General features: G+C 45.2%; 1 protein-coding gene across 2 annotated transcripts; it reads left to right on the top strand.

The window, feature by feature from the left end:
• Window positions 1–2,148: 2,148 nt before the first annotated feature.
• On the top strand, window positions 2,149–27,011 carry ABHD4 (abhydrolase domain containing 4, N-acyl phospholipase B). Of its 2 annotated transcripts, XM_083377759.1 has the most exons (8): window positions 2,149–2,236; window positions 7,874–7,984; window positions 12,166–12,254; window positions 15,046–15,421; window positions 19,319–19,473; window positions 21,060–21,171; window positions 22,013–22,199; window positions 24,480–27,011. In XM_083377759.1, exons 3-8 carry the CDS (start codon window positions 12,215–12,217, stop codon window positions 24,567–24,569), a joined length of 960 nt encoding a protein of 319 aa, XP_083233885.1. In that variant the 5' UTR covers window positions 2,149–2,236; window positions 7,874–7,984; window positions 12,166–12,214; the 3' UTR covers window positions 24,570–27,011. The 2 variants fall into 2 exon arrangements, with proteins under 2 accessions (XP_083233885.1, XP_083233884.1); XM_083377758.1 differs by lacking the exon at window positions 7,874–7,984 and having other exon boundaries at window positions 2,168–2,236.
• The last annotated feature ends 694 nt before the right edge of the window (window positions 27,012–27,705 follow it).

The following is a 27,705-nucleotide window of genomic DNA, read 5'->3' as shown; positions in this document are numbered from 1 at the left end:
AGCCGCGGCTCTTCCTAACGTCAACCCAGTGCGGGCAAGACTGGTACGCGTGCGTAAGACGTCAACCTTTGACCGTTGACGCATGCGTTGGCATAGTCTGTTGAGCCGAGAAACGGTGTTGGCTAGGAATCGCTTTCTACGCATGCGTGGTACAGTCATCATTGCGCGTGCGCTTTTGGTTCTGTCCCTGGAGCCACAATGAATGAATGAAATTATGCTCGGTGCGTGCTTTAAAAGAAGTTAAAAAGCAACATTTTCGTGCATTTGAAGACTTTAATCTCCAGCTAAAAGGGTGGGGGGGGGTGTCAATTTTTCCAGAAGTTATAGTGTAAAAATATGTGTAAAAATATTTTTTTTTAAAAAAAACCATTGGCAATATACTTTATAAAAGCATGAAGTAGCATTAACTACGTGTTTACGGAAATTCTCATGGGTGTTCATCCCAAAAATGCATCGCTAAATGTTTATGGAGATTCTCAAGTCATCCAGGTCATGGTTGTCCCCAGAACTGAAGAAGCTTCTTATTTATTTTATTTTATTTTTGGGACTTATATGCCGCCCTATCTCCCGAAGGACTTAGGGCGGCTAACAATAAAACAACAACAACAACAACAACAACAATAATAATAATAATAATAATAACAACAACAATAATAATAATAAACCTTTATTGTCAAAGTACAACGTGTACATTGAGATTAGCTGAGCCTCCCCCCGTGCTCTTTCCCCCCAACACACAGTGACAACAACCCTCCATCCTACCACACCATGTGAACCAAATACAGCCATACAAAAGTTAAAAAGAATTAAATTAACAGCCCCAATAAAATAAATTAAAATTAATTTAGATGAGAAACGTCTTCAAAGAAAAAAAAAAGTCCAGTTGTCTCCTGGAAAAAAACAAAAAAAAGCACCTAGGGACAAACATGACCTGGCTAACTTGAGAATCTCCCATGACACTAAGCCTTCCTCTCGCGCACACGTAAAGATCGAGCCCAGGGGTAGGTAAACCTCGGCTCTTTTATGACTCTTGGACTTCAACTCCCAGAATTCCTCCAGGCATACTGGCTGAGGAATTCTGGGAGTTGAAGTCCACAAGTCATAAAAGGGCCAGGTTTGAAGACCCCTGCCCTAGGAACTAATAGCCATAAAAGGTAATTCCAAATAAGGGCAGGGGGCAAGAGAATTTGAGGAAGGGGAGATGTAACTAGAGGCGGGGGGGGGAATAATATACGCACTTTAGGCACTTCAGACAGGTTGTAACAGCCTGATTACTAAGCCAATGAGCAAAAAGGTGGGAGATAAATTTGCAATGGCAATACGGAATATAAAGAATATTAATGATTTAAGTCAGGGGGTCTTCAAACCTGGCCCTTTGATGACTTGTGGACTTCAACTCCCAGAATTCCTCAGCCCGGCACGCAGGCTGAGGAACTCTGGGAGTTGAAGTCCACAAGCCATCAAAGGGTCAGGTTTGAAAGACCCCTGATTTAAGTTGCGTCCACTGCACTTGCGTGTTCGTGACACGCCTCCTCTTGGCAAAGCAGTACAAATAAATTACGACTGTTTTCTGGGAGTTGAAGTCCACGAGTCAGAACAGAGCCGAGGTTTGCCTAGCCCAGGGGTAGGCAACCCTCGGCTCTTTTTATGACTCATGGACTTCAACTCCCAGAATTCCCGAGTCAGCTATGAGTAAGCTATGCTGACTCAGGAATTCTGGGAGTTGAAGTCCATGAGTCAGAAAAGAGCCGAGGTTTGCCTAGCCCTCCCTGATCGAGCCGCTTCCTCCCTTGGCAGAGGACGCAGGGATCGCTGCTCCCTTTTTCAGGCTTGCAATAGCATCTCTTCCCAGCTGGGCCAATCCCCGTCCCCTCCCGTCAATCAAGCCACCCAGGCTCCTCCCCTCTCTTTGTGATGCCTCCTCCTCCTCCTCCTCCTCCTCTCCTCCCTCTTTCCTCCTCCCTCTCACTGACCGTCCCGCCAGGCAGGAGGGTAGCACCAGAGAGGGCTGCCGCGCTCTCTTTTGGAGCTTCCCTCCCGCCCCAGCCCTTCCCTCCATTCAAAACCCAGCAGGAACCTTCCACAACCGCTCCTTTTCCTCCCCCCCATTCATAAAATGCAAGCCCCGCCCCGCCCGAAACTGGACACGCCCCCGTTCTAAACGACCCCGCCTTCCCGCCCAGCTGTTGCAATGCGTTCCTTCTTGAGGAGTCATGGAGGAAGACCTTGAGCCGTCGTAAGTCGGGGTCCGGGTTTCCGGGGGTGGGGTGGGGTGGGTGGTGGTGGTGGAAGAAGCTGACGTGGGGCTGCCCCGCCTTTCTGGGGTTTCCTGGGGAGGGGTCTCCCCCCAAAGTGTGTGTGTGTGGGGGGGAGGAGGAAGCATCAGGTCGCCTGCCACATCTGGAGGGCCCTTGTCCCATAATATAATAATAATAATAATAATAATAATAATAATAATAATAATAATAATAATGATGATGATGATGATGATGATGATAATAATCAGAAGTCGGGGCTGATGGCAAGGAGAAAGCGGAGTAAAAGGATTGTTGCTTAGGCCCCGGGTTGTGTAGCTGTGCGTTTGCGGTGGGTGGGCTGGTGGGCATGCCTTTGTTCTATTGGTTTCTTTGATGATTGTCGTTTTTCTCACCATTTGTTCTCAGCAAGGCTCTCTTGGCGGTTTACCTTTTCCCTACCTGATGCCATCTAACACCTTCACTTCCTTCCCAGTTGCACAGCTTGTTGTGGGGTGTGTTCTGCTTCCCTGCTCGCTCGCCGCTGTTTAAATCCTGAGTCACGGTTACAAAACTATCCCCAGCAGCTTATAACAAAACTTCCCAGCTGGCAGGAATTGAAAGAACGTGATAGCTGAGCAAAGCTGCTGCAAATAGGAGGGCGAATTCTAATAATAACGGTGGTGGAAAGAAAAGGGGGGGGGAAACAAGCAGAAAAACAAACCGTGACAGCCTTAATTAGTCTTTGGGAGTGGGCGGCTATTAAAACACGATGATGGTGATAAAGTGATAGAAAATGAAGAAGTGAAAATGCTCTGGGGCTGCAGAATTCAAACTGACACACACCTGTTGCATAACATGCTATGCTTAAAAATTGTTGATAAGAAAGACCAAAGAAAAAAGGTCTGGATAGTGGATCTGACAATGCCTGGAGACAGCAGAATAAAAAAAAAAAAGCTGGATAAAATAACACACTATAAAGACCTGCTAATAGAAGTAGTAAGATTTGTGGCAAAAAAAAGCAGGCTTAAAAGAATGAAAGAGAGCTGGTTTGGTTTAGTGGTTTAAGAAAAGAAAACGCAAGAGATGGTGAGTTCGAGTCCTGCCTTAGGCATGAAAGCCTGCTGGGTGACTTTGGGACACTCATTCTCAGCCCAAACCACCTCACAGGATTGTGATAATAGGGAAAATAGGGAGGAGGAAGGAGTATCGGCTATGTTCACCATTTTGAGTCATTTATAAAGTAATGAGGAGGAAAAAATACTCTTAAAAATACTTTAGAAAGATAGTAAGGTAAAGGTTCCCCCGCACATGCGTGCTAGTCGTTTCCGATGATAGGGGCCGGTGCTCATCTCCGTTTCAAAGCCGAAGAGCCAGCGCTTGTTCGAGGACGTCTCCGTGGTCATGTGGCCGGCATGACTAGACGCCAAAGGCGCACGGAAGGCTGTTACCTTCCCACCATAGTGGTCCCTATTTTTCTACTTGCATTTTTTATGTGCTTTCGAACTGCTAGGTTGGCAGAAGCTGGGACGAGTAACAGGCGCTGGCTCTGTTATGCGGCATTCGGGATTCGACCTGCCAAACTGCCGACCTTCTGATCGACAAGCTCAGCGTCCTAACCCACTGAGCCACTGCGTACCACTAGTAATAAGTACCAGTAGTAATAAGCCCTTTGGATACAATCCTAAAACATCTGGAACATCACTTGAATACTGTGGGCATTGACAAAAGCATCAGCAATTGCAAAAGGCAGCTTTACTTGGAACAACTTGCAGAACAACTTGAGAATACAGAATAACAAAGCCGGAAGGGACATTTCAGCCCCCTGTTAAAAGCAAGAGACCCTAAATGGTTGTCCAATCTCTTCTTAAAATCCTCCAGTCAGTGTTGGAGAACCCACAGCTTCCGGAGACCAGTTATTCCACTGATTAATTGTTCTAAAGTATGAATACCTTTAATATTATCAAACAACATTAGCCTAAGCCAGGTTCCTTGGAAGAGCTCGATAGGGTGATAAACTGCCAGATCCAGTCTAAGCAGCTGGCTGGCTGTGTGTGACCAATTATAAATAATTGTTATTTATTATTATGGGTGACAAACTCCCAGGCCCTGGTGAATCGGGGACGATTTCCTGCGAGGCTCTGAGACCTGATAAAAGAAGATCAAATATGGTTCGTTCAAAGAATCTTTGTAATCTCCCATATTTGATTTCTCAGCCGTAATGCTGGGTGTTAAGGTTTGGGGATTAAGCTTGCCTTTGTCAGCACAAGCAGGCTGGTAAGAAGGCAGATTGAAATGCAGCTGATTTTATCCTCTGCCTGCTTCTAGATAATGCCAAGAAGAGGCCTTGCACTGGGGACTAGCATGGACGAAATAAAACACCACAAAAGCGTGGCCAAAACAGTTTGAAGGCAAATAAAGGAGGGCAGGCAGCTTGGATCTGGGTCCTTGGGTTTCAATAAATGAGATTAAGCACTGCCCTACAAATTATTTTCTGTTGCTAGGATTTCCGTGATTCTTTGTACGGAAAAAGTGACTTTTCTCCCTGGTTAAATAAAAATAGAATTCAGGAAGAATCCTTTATAGAGTCTGCTAGTTCCTCCGCCCAAGCCTTAGACATTTGTGAAGTCCAGGCCAGTTTCATTTCTAAGGGTAAAAGCCAAACTGGGAAGTGATGGAGCTCTTTCAAGGCCAGTTTAACGGCTGGGGACTTGCCGTATTCGGTGAAAGGGAGAAAAATCCTCCACGTATGCTCAGAGGCCTTTGCAGTGTTGTGCGTTGTTTTAAAACCTCGCAGGGTGGTTGTTGTGGGGAAAATAGGAGGAGGGTGGGTTTCATACGTTTGCCACCTCGAGTTATTTGTAAAAATCTGGGATAGAAATGCTGTATCGAATACTGCAGTCAATTTTGGTCACCATATCATAAAAAAAGATGTCGAGAGTTTGGAAAAAAATTCAGAGAAGAGCAACTAAGATGATCAAAGGCCTGGAGACCAAAACATACGAAGAACGGCTGCGGGACTTGCGTTTGGCTAGTCTAAAGAAAAGAAGAAATAGGGGGAGACATGATAGCAATATTCCAGTATCTGCGGGGCTGTCACAAGGAAGAAGGGGTCACATTGTTCAACAAAACACCAGAGGGGAGGATGAGAAACAAGGGTTGGAAACTGATCAAAGAGAGAAGCAACCTGGAATTAAGGAGAAACTCCCTGACAGTGATGACAATCAACCAGTGGAACAGCTTATCCCCAGAAATCATGGGTGCTCCATCACTGGAAATCTTTTAAGAAGAGACTGTCTGAGACAGTATAGGTTCTCCTGCTTCAGCAGGAAGCTGGACTAGAAGACCTCCAAGGCCCCTTCTTATTCTATTCTATTCTATTCTATTCTATTCTATTCTATTCTATTCTATTCTATTCTATTCTATTCTATTCTATTCTATTCTATTCTATTCTATTCTATTCTATTCCTAAGCACATTGATTTGTGCTTGTTAGATTGTAAGTCGCCCTGAGTCTTCGGAGATAAATGGGAGGATAAATGGGATATTCTATTCTATTCTATTCTACTCTACTCTACTCTACTCTACTCTGCTCTACTCTACTCTACTCTACTCTACTCTACTCTACTCTACTCTTTAGGAATTTCAGGAATTGGGTATGTCTAGGGTAATGAAAAGAAGGATAGGGGGGTTGATATGATAGCAGTGTTCCAGTATTTGAGAGGCTACCATAAAGAAGAGAGGGTCCACCTATTCTCCAAAGCACCAGAAGGCAGGACAAGAAGCAATGGATGGAAACTAATCAAGGAGAGAAGCAAGCTAGAACTGAAGAGAAATTTGTTGACAGTGAGAACAATTGATCAATGGAATGACTTGCCTTCAGAGGTTGTGGGTGCTCCATCACTGGAGGCTTTTAACCAAAGATTGGACAAACAGGGTTTCCTGCTTGAACAGGGGGCTAACTAAGAAGACCTCCAAGGTCCCTTCCAACTCTGTTATTCAGTGATATGTTGATGATGGTAACAACAACAACAACAACATACTCTCCTTAGCTCCAAGGCATTTTTGAGCTGCTTTGGATCAGAGAACAAGATACGTAAGGTCATCTCATACTGGATAAAAAAGGGAGCTTTTATATTCGGGTGTGTTAATAAATAATAAACTTCTGGAAGTGGTTAGGGGAATTAGAGAGGGATTAAGGCAGGGGTCTTCAAACTTGGCCCTTTTATGACTTGTGGACTTCAACTCCCAGAATTCCTCAGCCAGGCACGCTGGCTGAGGAATTCTGGGAGTTGAAGTCCACAAGTCATAAAAGGGCCACGTTTGAAGACCCCTGGATTAAGGGTTTGACTTTCTGCAGTTGGGTCCCTAGAAAGATGATGTAAGACTATCTTCTCTGGGTTCACATTGACCCTTAACTCCCAAGGACAAAGGACTCGGAAGTGATTCAACAGAAATTAGAAAATCAGTCATTCAGCTTTCAGTTTGGCCCCTGGCATGGATTTGTAACACTATAGCTTTGTTTTCTTGCTGGCTGGCTGGCTGGCTGGTTTTTTTTTTTTTTTTTGGTGCATGCTTGGATTGATTTTGGAAGTGAGAAGGGGAGCCACTTCCCTTGTTTTAATGTAATCTTTTTTTCCTAGTCCGTGATAGGCAAAGGAGATCTCAAAGATGCTTTGGCAGGAGACAACTGGAGTTTCTTGGTGTTTTTTTTGAAGGCTTTAGCATCTCATCCAGATTTGCTTAATGACTGAGCGACTCACTTAACTGCAATGATTATATGAAGAATTGCTTCAAGAAAGGTCATAAAATTGAGTGCCATTCTCTTAACAAATGCTGGTCTCCATTGTGGACGTTGAGTGTTCAAATGCACTGGTTAATCGCTTCTTTTTAAAAATAGAGAACTTCCTTCCTTCCTTCCATCCATCACTTCTTCCTTCTATCTGTCCAGCTTTCTCTCTGATCCTCCCTCCCTTCATTCTCTGTAATCCTTCCTTCCTTCCTTCCTTCCTTCCTTCCTTCCTTCCTTCCTTCCTTCCTTCCTTCCTTCCTTCCTTCCCTCCCTCCCTCCCTCCCTCCCTCCCTCTCTCCTATCTCCTTCCTTCTCCTCATTCCCATTTTCCTTCCTTCCTTCCTTCCTTCCTTCCTTCCTTCCTTCCTTCCTTCCTTCCTTCCTTCCTTCCTTCCTTCCCTCCCTCCTATCTCCTTCCTTCTTTTCATTCCCATATCCCTCCCTCCCTCCCTCCCTCCCTCCTTCCTATCTCCTTCCTTCTTTTCATTCCCATATCCCTCCCTCCCTCCCTCCTATTTCCTTCCTTCTTTTCATTCCCATATCCCTCCCTCCCTCCCTTCCTTCTCATTTCTATCTCCTTCCTTCTCCTTCCCATTTTCTTTCCTTCCTTCCTTCCTTCCTTCCTTCCTTCCTTCCTTCCTTCCTTCCTTCCTTCCTTCCTTCCTTCCTTCCTTCCTTCCTTGTTGAACTCAGCATTCAAAGTTTCAATAGGGTGCATGTCCGAACTGAATGTTCATTTCTTTTGTATGCTTGCCATCCTGAAAGCCGCAGGAACAGCTTTTCCTCTATGGTAGCATAAGTCTTTCATTGTTTTCCTTCCCCCCCCCCCCCTGCTGCAAACTGGATAGAAAGAACAGGCGAGAGATAAAGAAGCAAGACTCTGTTGCACACATCTTGCCACAGTTGTGTCTCTGCGTGGAAGACCCCCCTTTCTGACCGACTGGCTGACACTTGCAGAGGTTTGCATCTGTGTGCAGGGGTGCATGCATTATCCACCCACCAGTGCAGTTCCTGGATTCAGCTGGGGAAGGATGGAGACAAAATTCACCATCTCTGCCCTGAGCGATGGTGCCACTTTGGGACTCATATAATGGATTGAGGTTTTTCTTTTTTTCTTTTTAAGACCTTGTAATCCCCTGCTTTGGGGTGAGCATTTACTGGCCGGATGCCCTTCCTGATGCCTATGTGGAGTTCCCAGCAGATATTTTCTCTTTGCGCCCTGGTAGAGAAACATCTGTCAGTGTCTAGGATTGAACTCTCAACCTTCCAAGTGGGAGGCGAGCGTCTTCACCCTTAGGCCACCACAGCCGCTCATGTAATGGATTGTGGTGTCCTCTTCAAAAGGAAGCCTCAGGCTGAGAGACTTTGATTCAAATCTATCTGCCTTGAAGCTCACTACAAGTAGGCCTTGATTTATGACTGAAATTTGAGCCAGGAACGCAGCAGTCATTAAGCAGGTCACCGCCTGGTTTTGCGACCTTTCCCCCAACCCCCCCCCCCGGTAGTCATTATGCAAACACTGCAGTCATGAAGTGAACCCTGCAGTCGTTACACAAACACCACGGTTGTTAAGCAAACCCATTTTCTTCAATGGAAGACTTTTTTTGCCAGAAGTTAACGCTGGAAACTAGTAAAATAAATGCCAAAACTTGCAAGCACTTGACCACAGGACACGCCAATGGCCATAAGTGTGAGTCAGTTGCCGAGCGCCCAAAATGTGATTACATGACAGCAAGTGTGTATGTGTGTGTGTGTGTGTATTTGTCACTGTCAGAATTCCAGAGCCAGGTCTTAATTAACTCTGAGGAGATCCATTGTAACTTTGAACAGTCACTAAGTGAGCCGTTGTTAAGGGAGGACTATCTGTAACTGGAGTTAAACCTCCTTTCACCAAAATGGTGAAAGTCGATAACATTGAGGTTATAGAATGAAGTGTGGAATAATGTTGGTTATGACTTGGACATTTCAAAGCCAGAGAGGACTTTGATGGCTTATCAATGTTTTTCAAGGCTGGTAGCTTAGCGTTCTGCTTTCTTGGATTATGGTTGAAGGTTTTACACTAAACCTGAGAAAATCTGGCCTCAGATTCCAAGTTTACATATTTTACTGGATGACTATAAGTCAGGGGTCTTCAAACTTGTCCCTTTTATGACTTGTGGACTTCAACTCCCAGAATTCCTCAGCCAGGCAAACTGGCTGAGGAATTCTGGAAGTTGAAGTCCACAAGTCATAAAAGGGACAAGTTTGAAGACCCCTGCTGTTAGTAGAAGAATTTATCTATGGGGTTATAAGACAGTTGACAGTCTTGACAAGTCTGGAAGCAAGGGTATATAAAATTAGCTAATAACAAAGGAAAACAATGCATTGTCTTTCTATAATCAAACGGGAGAATTGATGAAAGATCATTAAATTTATTTATCTCCTGCTTTTACTTTGTACAACTCAGAGTATCATGCATAATGTGCCTAGGGCCTTCTGGGTGAGACTAAGAAAAAAAAGTCACCCCAATAAAGGGATTTTGGCAAAAATGGCCCAAAGCCTTCCCAAGTTGATTTTCATACTTAAAACTAGAATTCTACCTTTCTAGTTCAGCACCTTCACTACTGTATCACTCTGCTTTCAGGTCTAAATCCTCTAATTAAATGAATTAAATTAAATTCTCAATGAATGTAGAGATGTCCAGAGTTACTTATCAAGCATTTCCCAATAAGTCACATAAAGCATTATTTGCTTGGAAGGGGACCTAGCGTCTGTAAGATTAAAGCTTCAAGGAATGTGATCCTTCAAAGAAAGCCTACTGCCTTTTTTCCTTCTTGAAAAACTCGGCGGCACCAGAATCTGTTAATTGGTGAGATTCCATGGACAGTCTACTACCTATTGCAGTTCCAAAAAGTGGCATGGAGTGAAATGTATGACATTAATTTCTGTCTATCAAATTGGGAACATTTTCTTCATTTATCTCTCAAAATACAGTAGCCAGCCTGCCTTCCTTCCTTCCTTCCTTCCTTCCTTCCTTCCTTCCTTCCTTCCTTCCTTCCTTCCTTCCTTCCTTCCCTGGTTTCCCTGTTTAGTTCTTTCCCTTACTCCTGCCTTCATTCTTTGAGTCCACTAAGGTTTTTCTTAGATTAGATTAGAACTACAAAGGTTTCATTTAGGTTCACTGAAATCAGGGCTTAAGCTAAATACATGTCTTTCAGTTTGAACTAAGCATGATGAACATACAGTAAACTAGATCCACCTTTTCCATTTACCCTATCTATATATGGACATTTACAGGTTTTGCTAGGTTGGGGTTGATGTAAGTTTCATCTTTCAGCCTTTAAAACACCCTTCCTTCCTTCCTTCCTTCCTTCCTTCCTTCCTTCCTTCCTTCCTTCCTTCCTTCCACCCTTCCTTCCTTCCTTCCACCCTTCCTTCCTTCCTTCCTTCCTTCCTTCCTTCCTTCCTTCCACCCTTCCTTCCTTCCTTCCACCCTTCCTTCCTTCCACCCTTCCTTCCTTCCTTCCTTCCTTCCTTCCTTCCTTCCTTCCTTCCTTCCTTCCTTCCTTCCACCCTTCCTTCCTTCCTTCCTTCCTTCCTTCCTTCCTTCCTTCCTTCCTTCCTTCCTTCCTTCCTCTGTCCCTCCCTCCCTCCCACTCTCCCTCCCTCTGTCCTGTCCTGTCCTATCCTATTAACAAATAAAAGAGCTAATCAACAAACCTTCCTCCTCCTATTTTCCCCACAACAACCCTGTGAGGTGAGTTGGGCTGAAAGAGAGTCACTGGCCCAAAGTCGCTCAGCTGGCTTTCATGACTAAGGCAGGACTAGAACTCACCGTTTCGTGCTTTCTAGCCTGGTGCCTTAACACTGAACCAAACTTGGCTCTCTGTTTATTCTTATTCTTCCTATTCCTTCCTTATCATTCGCCGTGTTTGCTTTGTCCCTTCACTACTTTTCAAAAACAAATTTAAAAAATGATTTTTTCTAAAAAAAAAAAAAACCCTCCATAATAGGTGGAAGTTGGAAATGGCCGGTGCTCATCTCCGTTTCAAAGCTGAAGAGCCAGCGTTTGTCTGAGGACGTCTCCGTGGTCATGTGGCCGGCATGACTAGACGCCAAAGGCGCACGGAACGCTGTTACCTTCCCACCGTAGTGGTCCCTATTTTTCTACTTGCATTTTTACGTGCTTTCGAACTGCTAGGTTGGCAGAAGCTGGGACGAGTAACAGGCGCTCGCTCTGCTACGCGGCACTCGGGATTCAACCTGCCAAACTGCCGATCTTCTGATCGACTAGCTCAGCGTCCTAACCCACTGAGCCACCGCGTCCCATATATATAAATATATATACACACACACATAGATTTTTAAGGGTACAGGTATGTAGGTCTTGGCGTATTCGGGTCTTTTTCCATGTACCATTAAGAGTGTCTTGGCGACGTTTCGACAAGGTCCCACTCGTCATCTTCAGCACGAAGCCGAAGACACCAGCCTGATGATGACGAGTGGGACCTCGTCGAAATGTCGCCAAGACACTCTCAATCATACACGGGAAAAGACCTGAATACACCAAGACATATATATATATAACCCTAACCAACGAAAAATAACCTTGAGAGTAATATAGTAAATTGACGTAAGTCACCAAAATGTATCACGTGTGTGTGTAATCATTTAATAACAAAGCTGGAATTGCAAGTATTTGAAGAACACCGAGTTGGGAAATGTCTATGGAGACATTCTCGGTCATCCAGGACATTGTCGTCCCAAAAGTGCTTTTCCAAAAGGCAACTGGAGTTTCTTGTTTGTTTTTTTCTTTCAAGACGTTTCACTTTGCTCTGAGCTGAAGAAGCTTCTTGGATGAGAAGCGAAACGTCTTCAAAGAAAAACAAGACAGTCCAGTCATCTCCTGACAACTGGGGACCACCGAGTTGGGAAGATTAATTTAGCCTCTTCATTGAATTGTAGTTATTCTCATTCTTTCCTTCCCAATCTGGAGACAGCATAAACGTTTGGATATCACAGTGTTGTGAAAGCAGGTTGTTGAAAAGAGCCCTCTTTGGCTGTTTGGGCCAAGGACTATTTAGCTGTCTCGTTTCCTTTGTCCATGTTTGCTAGATAGTTCTAATCATGTTCTCCTTGTGGTCTCCTGTTCTTCCTACAGGTCCCAAGGCTGGCTAGGTGGTTGGTTGCCAGCCTGGCGGCCCACATCTATGTCCCACCTCAAGAATGTGGAAGCTCGGATCCTGCAGTGTAAGAATGATTTGTCTGTTCATTTGGGGTGGGGGGTTTCTATCCCCTTGTCAAGAATCACCAAGGAGCTCCCTTTGTAGGCAGCAGCTATGAGAAGTGCTGGCTGCACCACCTCTACGGAGGTCTTCCCTTGTTGCTAATCGTTTCTCATAATATACCTAGTCCTCGAACTTACGACCACAGTTGGAAACCAGAATTCCCATCGCTAAGCAAGAAGGTGGTTAAGTGAGTCCCAAAGGTGCTTTTTCAGGAGGCAACTGGACGTTCCCTGTTTTTCTTTGAAGACATTTTGCTTCTCATCCAAGAAGCTTCTTCCACTCTGACTGGATGGTGGGGAATGGAAGGATTTATACTCCTTGCAGACAGCTGGTCATTTGCCTTCTTTTAGAGAGTCGTTGAGGCCACTTGGAGTTTTGTCTGTGATCTCAGGGTCACCTGAATGGTGCAAATGGATGTCGAGCCTTCTTGGCTGCAGGAAGTTTTCTGCCTTGTGCCCCTTCATGGTTGAAGATCGTCGCAGGCTGTTGGGGATGAGTCCGTGTTGTCTGCATCTCAAACTGAAGCGCAAATGGTTCCTGTAGTCTGCAATGTTTTCTGGAAATCCATTCATACTCCCACACCATTCAAAGGGTGTTCATCCCCAAGTGCATAGCTAAAAGTCTGTGGAGATTCTCAGTCAGTGGGGAATGGAAGGATTTGGAAGGATTTACCACCATCCAGTCAGAACTGAAGAAGCTTCTTGGATGAGAAGCAAAATGTCTTCAAGGAAAAACAAAGAAAGTCTGGTTGCCTCCTGAAGAAGCACCTTTGGGCCAACCATGACCTGGATGATTGAGAATCTTCATAGACATTGTTAAGTGAGCTGCGCCCCATTTAATGACTTTTTTTTTGGCCATGGTTGTTAAGCAAATCCCTGCAGTTGTTAAATGAATCACCTGGTCATGAAGCGAATCCAAGCTTCCCCCACTGAATTTGTTTGTTGGGAGGGTTGCAAATGGCGATCACATCCAACTGTTGTAATTACATGCTGGTTTTCAAGTGGCCAAATCTTGATTAAGTGACTGTTGGGATGCTGCGATGGTCATAAGTGTGAGGACCAGTCATAAGATAGGTTTTTTTTAACTGCTTTTGTATCTTTGAATGGTCACTAAACAAAGAGTTGTTAGTTGAGGACTTTCCGTAGTGGTCACTAAGATTAATTCATAACGTCTTTAAATGATTATTGTGGATTGTTAGACTCACAATCAATTTACGGCTGCCTAAGGTTGTGTGCGAATATGTTTTTTAAAAAAAGGTGGAACATTTTTCCTTTGTTTTCCAACACTCCAGCTGCCTGTGAAGACAGATCTTCTGTTCTTGAGTGGCAGAAAGAAGACAGTGGGAGAATCCCCTCGGAAAGTTTTAATCCTATCAAAAGCTTTTGAAATGCAGCAACCTCACTCTCGTGGCCTTAGAAGCTGGCTGACCACCTTCCCATGTGTGTTCAGTTAGCCCAACTCCCCAACACGGTGCCTGCATTTTAGATTTTAAAATAAACAGAGATTAAACAACAATAACAACGGCAGCAGCAACAAAAACCTTGCACAAGCCAACAGAATAAAAATCTGAGGCATGCTTGTGGGAAATTTGCTTGAAGACTCACATTTTACCTCTCTCCAATTCTAATTCTGAAGTTTTGGGAAGTTTGGATGCTCTAACACTTGCTGTTGTGTAGAGCCGGTATACAAACATCCCTTTTCCTAAATCTGGCTTAGCAAGGATGGCAGTCTTTGGGTGGGTGGGGGGCAAGGATCTTAACAGAATTTATAATAGAATAAAAGAATTGGAAGGGACCTTGGAGGTCTTCTAGTCCAACCCCCTGCTCAAGAAGGAGACCCTATACCATTTCAAACAAGTGGTTGTCCAATTTCTTCTTGAAAACCTCCCATGATGGAGCATTCACAACTTCTGGAGGCATGTTGTTCCCCTGATTAATTGTTCGCACTGTCAGGAAATTCCTCCTTAGTTCTAGGTTGCTTCTCTGCTTGATAAGTTTCCATCTGTTGCTTCTTCTCCTGCCTTCTGGTGCTTTAAGGAGAATAGGTTGATCCACTCTTTTTTGTGGCAGCCCTTTAGATACAGGCAGTGCTTTTTTTGTAAAAGAAAAAGGTGCCAGAACTCACACATGTCATACAACCCGCCTTGCCTACCCTACAAGGTTCCATCCAAAAAAGGTGCCGGAACTCCGTTCTGAGCGTTCTATGAGAAAAAAAAGCCCTGGATACAGGTAATTCTCGACTTACAACAGTTCAGTTACGATGGCAAAAATAAAAGTTACGACCACTTTTCACACTTAATGACCCTTGCTGCATCCCCATGGTCACGTCATCAAAATTCGGATGCTTGGCAACTGACACGTATTTATGATGGTTGCTGTGTCCCAGGATCATACGATCCCCGTTTGCAACTTTCTGATAAGCAGAGTCAATGGGGAAGCTAGATTCGGTTAACAACCGTCTTGCTAACTTAGTAACTGCGGTGATTCACTTAACAGCTGTGGCAAGAAAAGTCGTAAAGTGGGGCAAAACTCACTTAGCAACTGTCTCGCTTAGCAACAGAATTTTTGGGCTGCCTCGTTGTAAGTTGAGGGCTCCCTGTATTGTATTAGGTCACTCCCCCTAGTTCCTGGATCTTGTTCTCTACCGGATCGCTCCCGTTCCTTTGGGTTTCAAAGCAGCTGGAACCACTGGATTTTGAGACGGTTTGGCCCCTACGTACTAAACCCCTTGTTTCTCCTGCTTTTTTTCCCCAGGCCTCCAGAACCGGTTCGTGGCCCGCTACGTGCCTCTCCCGAACCAGGCCAAAATCTGGACCATCTCGCTGTCGCCACAATGGGGCAAGGGTCGTACCCCTTTGGTGATGGTGCACGGCTTTGGGGGCGGCATCGGGCTTTGGATCCTCAACATGGACTCGCTGAGCCACCGCCGTCCCCTCCACGCCTTTGACCTCCTGGGTTTCGGGCGCAGCTCCCGGCCCCCGTTTCCCCACGACGCCCAAGGGGCCGAGGAAGCGTTTGTGAGCTCCATCGAGGCCTGGCGCGAGGAGATGGGCATCCCCAACATGATCTTGCTTGGCCACAGCTTGGGTGGGTTCCTGGCAGCCTCGTACAGCTTGCAGTACCCAGAGAGGTAAGCCCAGCCCACTACCTGGATCACAGGTAATCACCTTCCTCTGGGTTCAATCACTTGCCCCTCTTGGACTTCCTCATCTAGTGAGCTATCTGGGACCCCAAGTGATTTTTCTAAGTCAAGATAAACAGAGTGTGACCTGTGACTTCTGTGTACGTGTGCATGTGTGTGTATTGTTGCACACATGCAAATGGTTTGCTAAGATCCTTTTTGCATCTCAGGTTGAGTGGATCTAAAACGTGGGCCTGGTTTTTTTTTGCTTCTTAAAGAGCCAGTTTAGTCTAGTGGTTAAGGCACCAGGTTAGAAAGCAGGAGACGGTGGGTTCAAGTCCTGTCTTAGCCATGAAAGCCAGCTAGGTGACTTTGGGCTAATCACCAGGGAACAGTGAGTTCTAGTCCTGCCTGAGGTATGAAAGCCAGCTGGGTGACTTTGGGCCAATCCCCAGGGGACAGTGAGTTCTAGTCCTGCCTTAGCTTTGAAAGCCAGCTGGGCAACTTTGAGCCAATCCCCAGGAGACAATGAGTTCTAGTCCCACCTGAGGTATGAAAGCCAACTTGGTGACTTTGGGCCAATCTGCAGGGGACAGTGAGTTCTAGTCCTGCCTGAGGTATGGAAGCCAACTGGGTGACTTTGAGCCAGTCCCCAGAGACAGTGAGTTCTAGTCCTGCCTGAGGTATGGAAGCCAACTGGGTGACTTTGGGCCAATCCCTAGGAGACAGTGAGTTCTAGTCCTGCCTGAGTTATGGAAGCCAACTGGGTGACTTTGGGCCAATCCCTAGGAGACAGTGAGTTCTAGTCCTGCCTTAGCTTTGAAAGCCAACTGGGTAACTTTGAGCCAGTCCCCAGAGACAGTGAGTTCTAGTCCTGCCTGAGGTATGGAAGCTAACTGGGTGACTTTGGGCCAATCCCTAGGAGACAGTGAGTTCTAGTCCCGCCTGAGGTATGGAAGCCAACTGGGTGACTTTGGGCCAATCCCTAGGAGACAGTGAGTTCTAGTCCTGCCTTAGCTTTGAAAGCCAACTGGGTAACTTTGAGCCAGTCTCCAGAGACAGTGAGTTCTAGTCCAGCCTGAGGTATGGAAGCCAACTGGGTGACTTTGGGCCAATCCCTAGGAGACAGTGAGTTCTAGTCCCGCCTGAGGTATGGAAGCCAACTGGGTGACTTTGAGCCAATCCCCAGGAGACAGTGAGTTCTAGTCCCGCCTTACCCAGGAAAGCCAGCTAGGTGACTTTGAGCCAGTCCCCAGAGACAGTGAGTTCTAGTCCTGCCTGAGGTATGGAAGCCAACTGGGTGACTTTGGGCCAATCCCTAGGAGACAGTGAGTTCTAGTCCTGCCTGAGGTATGGAAGCCAACTGGGTGACTTTGGGCCAATCCCTAGGAGACAGTGAGTTCTAGTCCTGCCTGAGGTATGGAAGCCAACTGGGTGACTTTGGGCCAATCCCTAGGAGACAGTGAGTTCTAGTCCTGCCTGAGGTATGGAAGCCAACTGGGTGACTTTGGGCCAATCCCTAGGAGACAGTGAGTTCTAGTCCTGCCTTAGCTTTGAAAGCCAACTGGGTGACTTTGAGCCAATCCCCAGGAGACAGTGAGTTCTAGTCCCGCCTTACCCAGGAAAGCCAGCTAGGTGACTCTGAGCCAATCCCCAGGAGACAGTGAATTCTAGTCTTGCCTTAGGCATGAAAGCCAGCTGGATGACTTTGGGCCAGTTACTCTCTCTCAGCCCAACCCACCTCACAGGGTTGTTGTTGTGGGGAAAATAAGAGGAGGAAGGTGTGTTGGTTATGCTCGCCACCTGGGGTTATTTGTAGAAATAATAAAGGCAGGATGCAAATAAATAAAATAAAAGAGGATGCCATAATCCTTGCCGCTTTTGATGCCGTCTGTTTCATCCCTTACATTTCTTGCCTGCCAGGACTTGTGGTCCTCCCCAGTTTTAATTGTGCGGCCCTCCTCACACTGTGCCAACCTCTGGCTGATGGCAGTTGTGTTTCCTCCAGGAGATGCATCATTTGTAGGAAAGTTGTGGTCTTGTGAGGCAATTGCCAGGCATCAAGACTGACTTTAAGATGCAAAAAGAAAAAAAAAAAAGAAAAACTAAGGGAAAAAAACACAACAACCATTTTGTATGGTTCACCTATCAGAGCTGAATGAAAGATGATGCTAAGCAATTCAGAAATCTTTCCCCAAACTTCCTTTGTTTAGCAACCTTAATATCGAACACTTGTTGCTCCTCTTATGTAATTAAATCTGAAAGCCACGCACATTCAAAACGTTTGCTCCCCTAAATAAATGCCAAGAGCTCATAAAAAAAATAATAATAAAAAGGCAGGGGGCCATTTAAAGGTTGGTTGGTTTGTTCAAAACATTTTCTCCCATTCCTTGCCACTCCCCCTAAATCACTCCTGGAACAGTGCATGAGTTTCCATAGACTCAGTGCTAGCAAGATAGCCCCCATTTGCTGGTTTTAATTTGATTTAATTTGATTTGATTTAATTTAATTTAATTTAATTTAATTTAATTTAATTATTTAATTTAATTTAATTTAATTTAATTTAATTTAATTTAATTTAATTTAATTAATTTAATTTAATTTAATTTAATTTCTAAAATGGGGCTGCCCTTGAAGACCACCCCGGAGGCTCCAGCTGGTGCAGAATGCGGCCGCGTGGGTAGTGATGGGAGCATCCCGATACTCCCATATTACACCCCTCCTGCATGAGCTGCATTGGTTACCGGTTGTCCTCCGGGTGAGATTTAAGGTGCTGGTACTTACCTTTAAAGCCCTACATGGTTTAGGCCCAGGATATTTGCAGGACCGTCTGCTGCCGGGAACGATCTCCCATCGCCCAGTACGCTCACACAGAGAGGGCCTCCTCAGGATGCCGTCGGCTAGACAATGTCGGCTGGCGGCCCCCAGTGGGAGGGCCTTCTCTGTGGGAGCACCAGCACTTTGGAACCAACTTCCCCTTGAGCTCCGGATGGCCCCGGATCTCCGGTCCTTTCGCCGCGGCCTTAAAACTTTCCTTTTCCATCAGGCTGACCTGGACTGACGACAGGGTTTTTAAAATGTTTTTAATTTTAATTGTTTTGTTTTTTTTAATTGAAAAGTTTTACAGTACATTTTTGAATACAAAACCCCTCCCCTCCCCCTCCCCTCTCCCCAAACCTCCCCAACTCTCCCCTCCCCTCCCCCCCACTCCCCGACTTCCCAGAGCTAAATACAGGGTCTAAAAATACAAACAAACATAATCTAAAATATGCAAACAACAATAAAATATTAAATTCTTTCGTACTTTAACTCTTAATAAAATAACTACAAGCTAGTTATACATCATATAAATCCGCTACTTATTCAAATGCTAAGTGAAACTTTTTAGTCCCGTATTTATTCTGGATATAATCAATCCATCTTCTCTTTAATTTTAATTGTTTAACTTATTTATTGGGGCTGCTTATTTAATTTCTTTTAACTTTTGTATTGTTGTTTTTATTGTTGTTAGCCGCCCTGAGTCCTTCGGGAGATAGGGCGGCATATAAGTCCCAAAAATAAATAAATAAATAAATAAATAAATAAATAAATAAATAATAAATAAATAAATAAATAAATAAATAAACAAACAAATAAATAAACAAATAAATAAATAAATAAAAGAAGCAACGTGCAAGAAAAAATATGTGGGGAGGGAAGAGGGAAGTGGCACGTAGTAGCTTTTAGAAGTGAAAGAAAGCCGTTCTTACTACGATCAGCTGGGGATATTTCAGCGAACAGAAGAGCTTGACTATGTCAGCGTGATTTTCTGTTTTATTCTACATCCTCCCATATTGCTTACCGTACTAACGTCGATCGTACTCAGCTTGATCATGTGTCTCTGCGTTTTATTCCCTTTTGACCCAGGGTGAAACATCTAATCCTGGTGGATCCTTGGGGCTTCCCCACACGGCCATCCGATCCAGCTCAGGTCCGAACTGCTCCAACTTGGATCAAGGCTGTAGCAACCGTGTTGGGACGGTCCAACCCTCTGGCTGTCCTCCGAGTTGCAGGACCTTGGGGTGAGTGAAGTTGGCCAGGAGATTTTGAATCGAACTTGACAAGTTCGCCTCCTCCTCCAAGAGGCTGCTTCAGCTCGGACTGGATGGTGGAGAATGGAAGGACTTACACTCTTTTGCAGCCAGCTGCTCGCTTCCCTTCTTTTAGAGAGTCGTTGAGGCCCCTTGGAGGTTTGTCTGTGTTTCTGTAGCCTGCAATGTTTTCTGGAAATCCGTTCATACTCCCGCACCATTCGAAGGGTGTTCATCGCAAAGCGCATAGCTAAATGTCTTATGGAGATTCTCAGCCATCCAGGTCATCCCAAAGGTGTTTTTTCAGGAGGTAACTGAACTTCCTTGTTTTTCTTTGAAGATGTTTCGCTTCTCCTCCGAGAGGCTGCTTCAGCTCTGATGGGATGGCGGGGAATGGAAGGATTTATATCCCTCGCAGGAATGTGAACGGATTTCCAGAAAACATTGCAGGCTACAGGAACAGGGCAAAATATTCTGGAGCCAGAAGGCTCCACATACATTTGCCCTATTCCAGTGACCCTGAGGACACAGATAATCCTGTATTGTTGTTGTTAGCTGAGAAGTTGGGTCCGACCCATCACGACCCCATGCACAACGTTCCTCCAGGCCTTCCTGTCCTCTACCATCTTCTGGAGTCCATTTAAGCTCACGCCTACTGCTTCAGTGACTCCATCCAGCCACCTCATTCTCTGTCGTCCCCTTCTTCTCTTGCCCTCAGCCTTTCCCAGCATGAGGCTCTTCTCCAGTGACCCTCTAAAAGAAGGCAAATGACCAGCTGTCTGCAAGGAATGGAGAAGGGTGCAGATGTGAGATAGCGTTTCATCCAGTATGTCTTCTGAATTTGTGCCTGGATATCAAATGTTCCTTCCTCTTCTTTCACACATCCACACTATCTTCTTGGTATGGATGTCCCAAAGGTGCTTTTTCAGGAAGCAACTGGACTTGGCTTCTTTTTCTTTGAAGACGTTTTGCTTCTCATCCAAGAATCCTCTTCTTCTCTGACTGGATGGTGGGGAATGCAAGGATGTACACTCCTTGCAGACAGCTGGTCATTGGCCTTCTTTTAGATCAGGGGTGTCAAACTGGCGGCCTGTGGGCCACATGCGTCATGTGCAGGCCACAGCCACCCCAGCTCCACAAAGGCAAAAAAGTCGCGATACGTCACGATACATCGCGTGACGCGATTGAGTTTGACAGCTGTGTTTTAGAAAGCCGTTGAGGCCACCTGGAGATTTATCTGTGTCCTCAAGGTCACCCGAGTAGTGCAAATGGGTGTGGAGCCTTCTTGGAACTGCTGAAAGGACTGTGTTGTAGACTGGAGATAGATGATGTTGGATTCCCCCCCCCCCCCCCCGTTGAGAGAGGGCTGTTCAATTTTGACCTAGATGGCCTCTTTGCCCTCTTCTTTCAAACCAGCAGTCCCCTCTGTCCAAAATGTGGACTTTGCTGGCTTCAAAAGAGTAGCCTTTGCCTTTTAAATGCAGAGGACTGCTGAATCTCGCCCTGACGGGTTGATTATCCTAGGTTGTGCCATGCATGTGTTACGATGTGTTTAGAGTATCTAACTTTTTCTCTAGGTCCTGGGCTGGTCCAGCGGTTCCGTCCAGATTTTAAGCAGAAATTTGCCAAATTTTTTGATGACGATACCATCTCTGAATACATCTATCACTGCAATGCCCAGACACCGAGGTGAGGAAGCCCTCCAGCCCACCGACGTGAAATTTTGGTTAGCTGTGGCCCCGTCAAGAAGCATCCTGTTTGAGCTCGGACCACAGAGACCTGGACAGATCCCAGTCTGATAGTTCAGGACTGGCTGCAAAGATAACTGGCATTGGTGATGGCGATAAGCCAATGAAACTTAATACAGGTAGTCCTTGACCTTTCAAAGTTACAACCTGGAGTTGAAGTTCTGAAGATTTGTCCCCTCCTCCCCGTGGGTCACCAAATCTCACACTGAGCACTTGGAAACACAATAAATGTGTCTATGACCATTTGCAGTGTCCTGCGGTCATGGGACTGTGTTTTATGATGGTTTTGCCCAAACCCATCACTTCTGGTTTTCGGCAAAACACACCCACGGAAAAATCACTCTACAACCTTTAACCACAAAAAAAAAAAAATGTTGTAAAATTGGATTGGTCACGTGACTGAACATTTTATGACCTCTATGACATGCAAGCAAGCATAATGGGCAGGTTCCATGATGGTTGTAACTTGGGGACTACCTGTAAGAAATGCAGGGAAAGTGGCATTCTCCATGGCTCCATTGAGTGGACTTTGGATGCGGTGGACAATATTCAGGCTTCACAAATACAGTAATTTGCAGGTCAGGCAGTTAGTATAAACCTCATAGAATCCTAGGGCTGGGAGGGACCTTGGAGGTCTTCTAGTCCAACCCCCTACTCAAATGAGGAGTCTCTATAATCATCCCGGACCAATGGTTATCCAATCTTTTCTTGAAAACCTCCAGCAGGCAAACTCCAGAAGGCAAAATCATATAATTGTGTCCTTCCTTCTTGCTCCACATCAGTGGGGAGGCAGCGTTCAAGGCCATGACCGAATCCCTAGGATGGGCCCGCCGTCCCATGTTGGAACGTATCCACATGATCCGGCGTGACTTGCCCATCACCCTCATCTATGGAGCCAATTCCTGGATCGATACCAGCACTGGGGAGAAAGTCAGGGACCTACGACCAGGGTGCTACGTTAATGACATGGTAAGTCATTGGCCCAGAGAACGGGGCTTCTGCAAGCATGGAGATCAAGCACAGAATGTGTTCTCTCTTTCTCTCTCTCTCTCCTTCCCTCCCTCCCTCTCTCTCTTACTTTCTCTTCCTCTTTCTTTCTGTCTCTTTCTCTTTCTCTCTCTCCCTCTCCCTCTTTCTTCCTCTTGATCTCGCTCGCTCTCTTTCTCTCCCCCCCTCTCTTTCTCTTTTTCTCCCTCTCTGTCTCTTGATCTCTCTCCCTCCCTCTCTCTCTTACTTTCTCTTCCTCTTCCTTTTTCTGTCTCTTTCTCTCTCTTTCTCTTTTTCTCCCTCTCTCTGTCTCTTGATCTCTCTCCCTCCCTCCCTCCCTCTCTCTTTCTCTCTCTCTCTTTCTCTCTTTCTTTCTCTCCCCTCCCTCTCTTTCTCCCCGTCTCTGTCTCTTGATTTCTCTCCTTCCCTCCCTTCCTCCCTCTCACTCTCTCTTTCTCTCTGTCTCTTTCTCTCTCTCTCTCCCTCTCTGTCTCTCTCTTGGTATCCCCCTCCCTCTCTATATATCTCTCTATCTCGATCTCCCTCCCTCCCTTTCTTTCTTTCTTTCTTTCTTTCTTTCTTTCTTTCTTTCTTTCTTTCTTTCTTTCTTTCTTTCTTTCTTTCTTTCTTTCTTTCTTTCTTTCTTTCCCCTCCCTCTCTTTCTCTCTCTTTCTTTCTCCCTCTCTCTCTGTCTCTTAATCTCTCTCCCTCCCTCCCTCTCTCTTAATCTCTCTTCCTCTTTCTCTCTGTCTCTCTCTCTCTCCCTCCCTCCCTCTCTCTTAATCTCTCTTCCTCTCTCTCTCTCTCTCTCTCTCTCTCTCTCTCTCTCTCTCTCTCTCTCTCTCTCTCTCTCTCTCTCTCTTTCTCTCTTTCTCTCTGTCTCTCTTTTGGTCTCTCCCTCCATCTCTCTCTCTCTGTCTCCCCCCCTCTCTCTCTCTCTCCGTCTCTCTCTCTCTTCCTCTCTCTGTGTCTGTGTCTCTCTTTCTCTCCTTCCCTCACTGCCTTTCTCTCTCTCTTTGTAGTCCTCGATTTACATCCATTTGTTCAATGACCCTTCAAAGTTACAACAGCACTGAAAAAAAGCAGCTTAGTACTGTTTTTCAAACTTAACGACTGTTGCAGCATCTCCACGGCCACAAGATCGAAACTCAGCCACTTGGCAACTGGCCAGTACTGGCGTCACACGATTCCCTTTTGGTGGCTTTCTGACGAGCAAAGTCAACGGGAAGCTGGATCCACTGAACAACCGTGTTACTAACTTAACAACTTAAGTAACTTAAGCAGTGATGCACTTAAAAGCTGTGGCAGGAAAGGTGGTAAAATGGGGCAGAGCTCATTTAACCGCTGTCTTGTTCAGTGATTCACTGCAGTTGTTAAGTTACTAATAAGGTGGTGAAGTGAATCTGGCTTTCCCTGTTGACTTTGCTTGTCAGAAGGTCGCAAAAGGGGATCGCGTGACCCTGGGACACTGCGGCCGTCATAAATATGAGTCACTTGCCAAGCGTCTGAATGTTGATCAGGTGATCAAGAGGATGCTGGGAAAAATGTCATAAGTCACTTTTTTTTTTCCAGTGGTGGTGTTAACTTTGAACAGTCACTAAACGACCTGTTGTAAATCAAGTACTTCCTGTAGATGTTCAGCAGTCCTGCAAGCTTTGCAAGCAAAACTAGAGCTGTGGCTAGACTATGCAGCTAATCCTCAAATTACGACCGGTCACTTAGCTTACGGTCACTCCCTGTGGTAATTATAATCCAGTTCTGATGGCAGCCGCCCTTGGCAATCCGCCTGCATTAATGGCTGTTTGCAGTGTTCTGCATTAGAATAACACTGATAATCTTACCTACTGTAGTTAAATCCTGACTAGATGCCAAAGGCGCACGGAACGCTGTTACCTTCCCACCGTAGTGGTCTCTATTTTTCTACTTGCATTTTTACATGCTTTCGAACTGCTAGGCTGGCAGAAGCTGGGACGCGTAACAGGCACTCACTCTGTTATGCGGCACTCGGGATTCAACCCGCCAAACTGCCGACCTTCTGATCGACAAGCTCAGTGTCCTAACCCACTGAGCCACCGGGTCCCTCAATATATATATATGTGTGTGTGTGTGTGTGTGTGTGTGTGTGTGTGTGTGTATGTCTGCAATCTAGATTTAGGTTTTTTTCTTTTTCCTGGTGTTTCTATCGAAATGCAATGTGAATGTGCCATGCCTGTATCCCTAGCTGAGCTGGATGGCTGTTCCTCTTCTGCCCTGCTCCTCTAGGCCATCCCTGGAGCCTCCCACCACGTCTACGCTGACCAACCCAGGGCCTTCAACACTGCAGTGGAACAAATCTGCAACGCCGTGGACTGACCGCCGAAGCTGGAGTGGAAAAGTAGTTTGTATCCTTGCCACCTTATCGCTCAGCTGTGCGGAAGACGAAGAAGGCACACGCCACTTTTTGTGCCCCGGGGGGAGCCGAAACTGAAATCCCTGTGGATCTGACTGCAGATGGATCTCCGGGGAACTCTCCTGTCCAGCCTGCACTCCCTCCCTCCCTCTTGATTTCCCCTAGAAACATCTTTCTACTTAAAGGTTGCAGACCTCCTGTTTTGGGTTAATCCAAGTCTAACTATTCTATTTTTTTTGCCCTTGAGAATGTTTTGTTCTTGGTTTGATTTACACCACATCCTCATGCAACATTGGTTCCTCGTGTTGTCGGTTCCAATTATAATCCCTGCTCCAATTTTATTCCTCCTCCTCCTCCTCCTCGCCCTTCATCCTACTACCTGTTGGAGATCTTGCTCCTTACCTTTGTGTATTTCAAAAGCATTACCTATTGTCAGTTTCTGCTAGAAAGCTATTTTGAATCTCTATGAAGACCCTGTTAGATGATGTTAGAGTTCTTCTCTTTGATACCTGGTGCCTTTGGGGATAAACTGCTAGCTGCAGTTTGTATATCAGAAAAGAGATGCTATTATTAATTCAATGCAGCAGAGACGTCTCTGTCAATGAAGCTTCAGGAAATGCACAAAACCCTTTAGCTGGTCTTCAGAACCACCATCCTAGGTGATTGCTGGAAACGGAGGACGATGTTCTGTAATTTTGAGGAGATGTCCTAAAATTAGATATATTTCAGAGAGACAATGAGAAAGAGATTGAGGTGTCAACTCCTAACCTCTTTCTCATGCACGATGTGGCCGTACCTATTTCCCACATTATACCTCCTAATCTGAAAAAAAAAGAAAAGAAATCTAAGTCCTAACTTAAATCTAAGAAGGGGCCAAGGAACCATGTGTAAGTTCTCTTTGGAATGTGCAAACAGTGCAGAATTTAAATGGCTTTGACCTTGGAGTATTTGGTTTGAGCCTCCAAATACTCATCTTGTTCTTGATAGGGTTCTCAACTCTTCAGGACTTTTGTTTTGCACTTGGTGAAGAACATCTTTTGAGCTCAACTCATTTCCAAAATATTTGGGAGAACCTGACCCCCATCTGACATACCCCCCGCAAGCCTACGGAAAAATGTTCTTCTCCATAAGATACATAATTCCGTTCCCTTTGGAAGTGTGAGTCACATCCAAGCTTGATGGGAGAACTTTTTCAGAATGGTGAGTGTGATACTACTGGAAAAATGATGTTGCAGCACTGATATGACTAACAGTGTAGAGCAAAAGCCTATTAAATCCAGAATGGATGGTAAAAGTTTGAAAGAAGGGGATGGATGTAAAGGGAATTCCTCACTTTTAGGACCTCAAGGTCATCACCCATGGCTTCAAGATGATCTGTCCTTCTAAAACCAGGGGAGAATCTGGATCAGAAAGCGAGTTCAGGGTCCTGCTTCAAATAGAAGATATTTGAGAGGGATACTTAGGCACAATTACTTGACCCTCAACCTTGTTTGTACATGTGTGTTTATAAAAGTATCTTAACGTGAGGAACATCTGGCTGCTGTCATCTGGGTTTGGCAGCTGAATGGGGTCCCAGGCTAAGTAGCACTTGAATGAGGAACTGCCAGGGAATTTTAAAGATTAAAAACATGACAGTTGGCTATTGAGAAGCTTGACTTGAAGGCTTTACCTGAAACCGTTGTTCTAGTTATAAAAGGGGGTTCTTGCTGGACTTGAATTCCACCACCAAACCACGAGCATTTTGGCCCTCATCATCTATGTGTGAAAAGGTGGCTCTTGCCGTTCAACAGAAGTAAAAGTGAATTCTCTTTTTTGGGGGGGGGACAGATGGAGGAGAAAGAAGCTGGTCACAATCTGATCTGTGGTGGTCTATGAAAGCTTCCTAGAAAACAATTTAAGAGCAGACTCCATACCTCTTGTGAAATCCACCCCACCTCCCAAACCAGCTGTTCTTTCCTAACTGGGCTGGATGTCCCTGGTGGCTGGGGAATATGGGTGTTGGACTCTTAACGCCAACATGGAAGCTTGGCCAAGTTGAAAGAGGTCACACTATGTTTGGGGGAGAAAGAAAGCCGCCTTTTTCAACTTGATTTACTTCTCTTTTGTGTTCCTGTTAAAGTTGCCTGTTGGGATTCATGAATCCCTGCTCCCCTGCTGTACGAAGGTTTAATGGAGATGGGCAAAAAAAAAGTTTGGTATCCAGGTAGTTCTTAGAGCTGAGGTTATTTGGAAAAAGAAGCCAATTGATTTGCTTCTTGAACACTATTAACACAATTTCTAATACTGGGTGTAGGAGACAGTCTGAATTGCACCTGACTGACTTCCCAGCAGTGCCATCTATGGAATTACCCTTTGTTTGTACTAATTTTGTATGTTTGTTAAAATAAAATTATTGCTTAAAAACACTTGGGGAATAGTCTGTGTCTTTGTAAAGCTTGGTGTGCTTTCTTTTCTGCTTTGGATATGATGTCCCATTCTTCTTATTTAAATAATAATAATAATAATAATAATAATAATAATAATAATAATAAGAATAAGAAGAAGAAGAAGAAGAAGAAGAAGAAGAAGAAGAAGAAGAAGAAGAAGAAGAAGAAGGAGAAGGAGAAGAAAAAGGAGAAGGAGAAGAAAGAAGAAGAAGAAGAAGAAGAAGAAGAAGAAGAAGAAGAAGAAGAAGAAGAAGAAGAAGAAGAAGAAGAAGAAGAAGAAGAAGAAGAAGAAGTTGGAAGGGACCTTGGAGGTCATCTAGTCCAACCCCCTGCTCAGGCAGGAAACCCTATACCATTTCAGACAAATGGCTGGCCAGTCTCTTCTTAAAAACTTCCAGTGTTGGAGCATTCACCACTTCTGGAGGCAGGTGGTTCCACTGGCTAATTGTTCTAACTGTCAGGAAATTTCTCCTTAGTTCTAGGTTGCTTCTCTCCTTGACTAGTTCCCATCCATTGCTTCTTGTCCTGCCTTCAGGTGCTTTGGAGAATAGCTTGACTCCCTCTTCTTTGTGGCAGCCCCTGAGATATTGGAACACTGCTATGTCACCCCTCACCCTTCTCTTCATTAAACGACACATACCCAATTCCAGCAACCCTTCCCTGTATGTTTTAG

Source organism: Vipera ursinii (genome assembly GCF_947247035.1).
Source record: "Vipera ursinii genome assembly, chromosome: Z".
NCBI classification, from domain to species: domain Eukaryota; kingdom Metazoa; phylum Chordata; class Lepidosauria; order Squamata; family Viperidae; genus Vipera; species Vipera ursinii.
Note: the sequence above shows the minus strand (reverse complement) of the source record. Positions and strands in the feature narration are given on the sequence as shown.

Excerpts from the sequence above, each read along its gene's own strand:
- ABHD4 (XM_083377758.1), top strand. The coding sequence starts at position 2,214 with ATGGAGGAAGACCTTGAGCCGTC. Across the intron at positions 12,255-15,045 it reads GGAAGCTCGGATCCTGCAGT|GCCTCCAGAACCGGTTCGTG; the intron begins GTAAGAATGATT and ends TTTTTTCCCCAG. Across the intron at positions 22,200-24,479 it reads GGTGCTACGTTAATGACATG|GCCATCCCTGGAGCCTCCCA; the intron begins GTAAGTCATTGG and ends CTGCTCCTCTAG.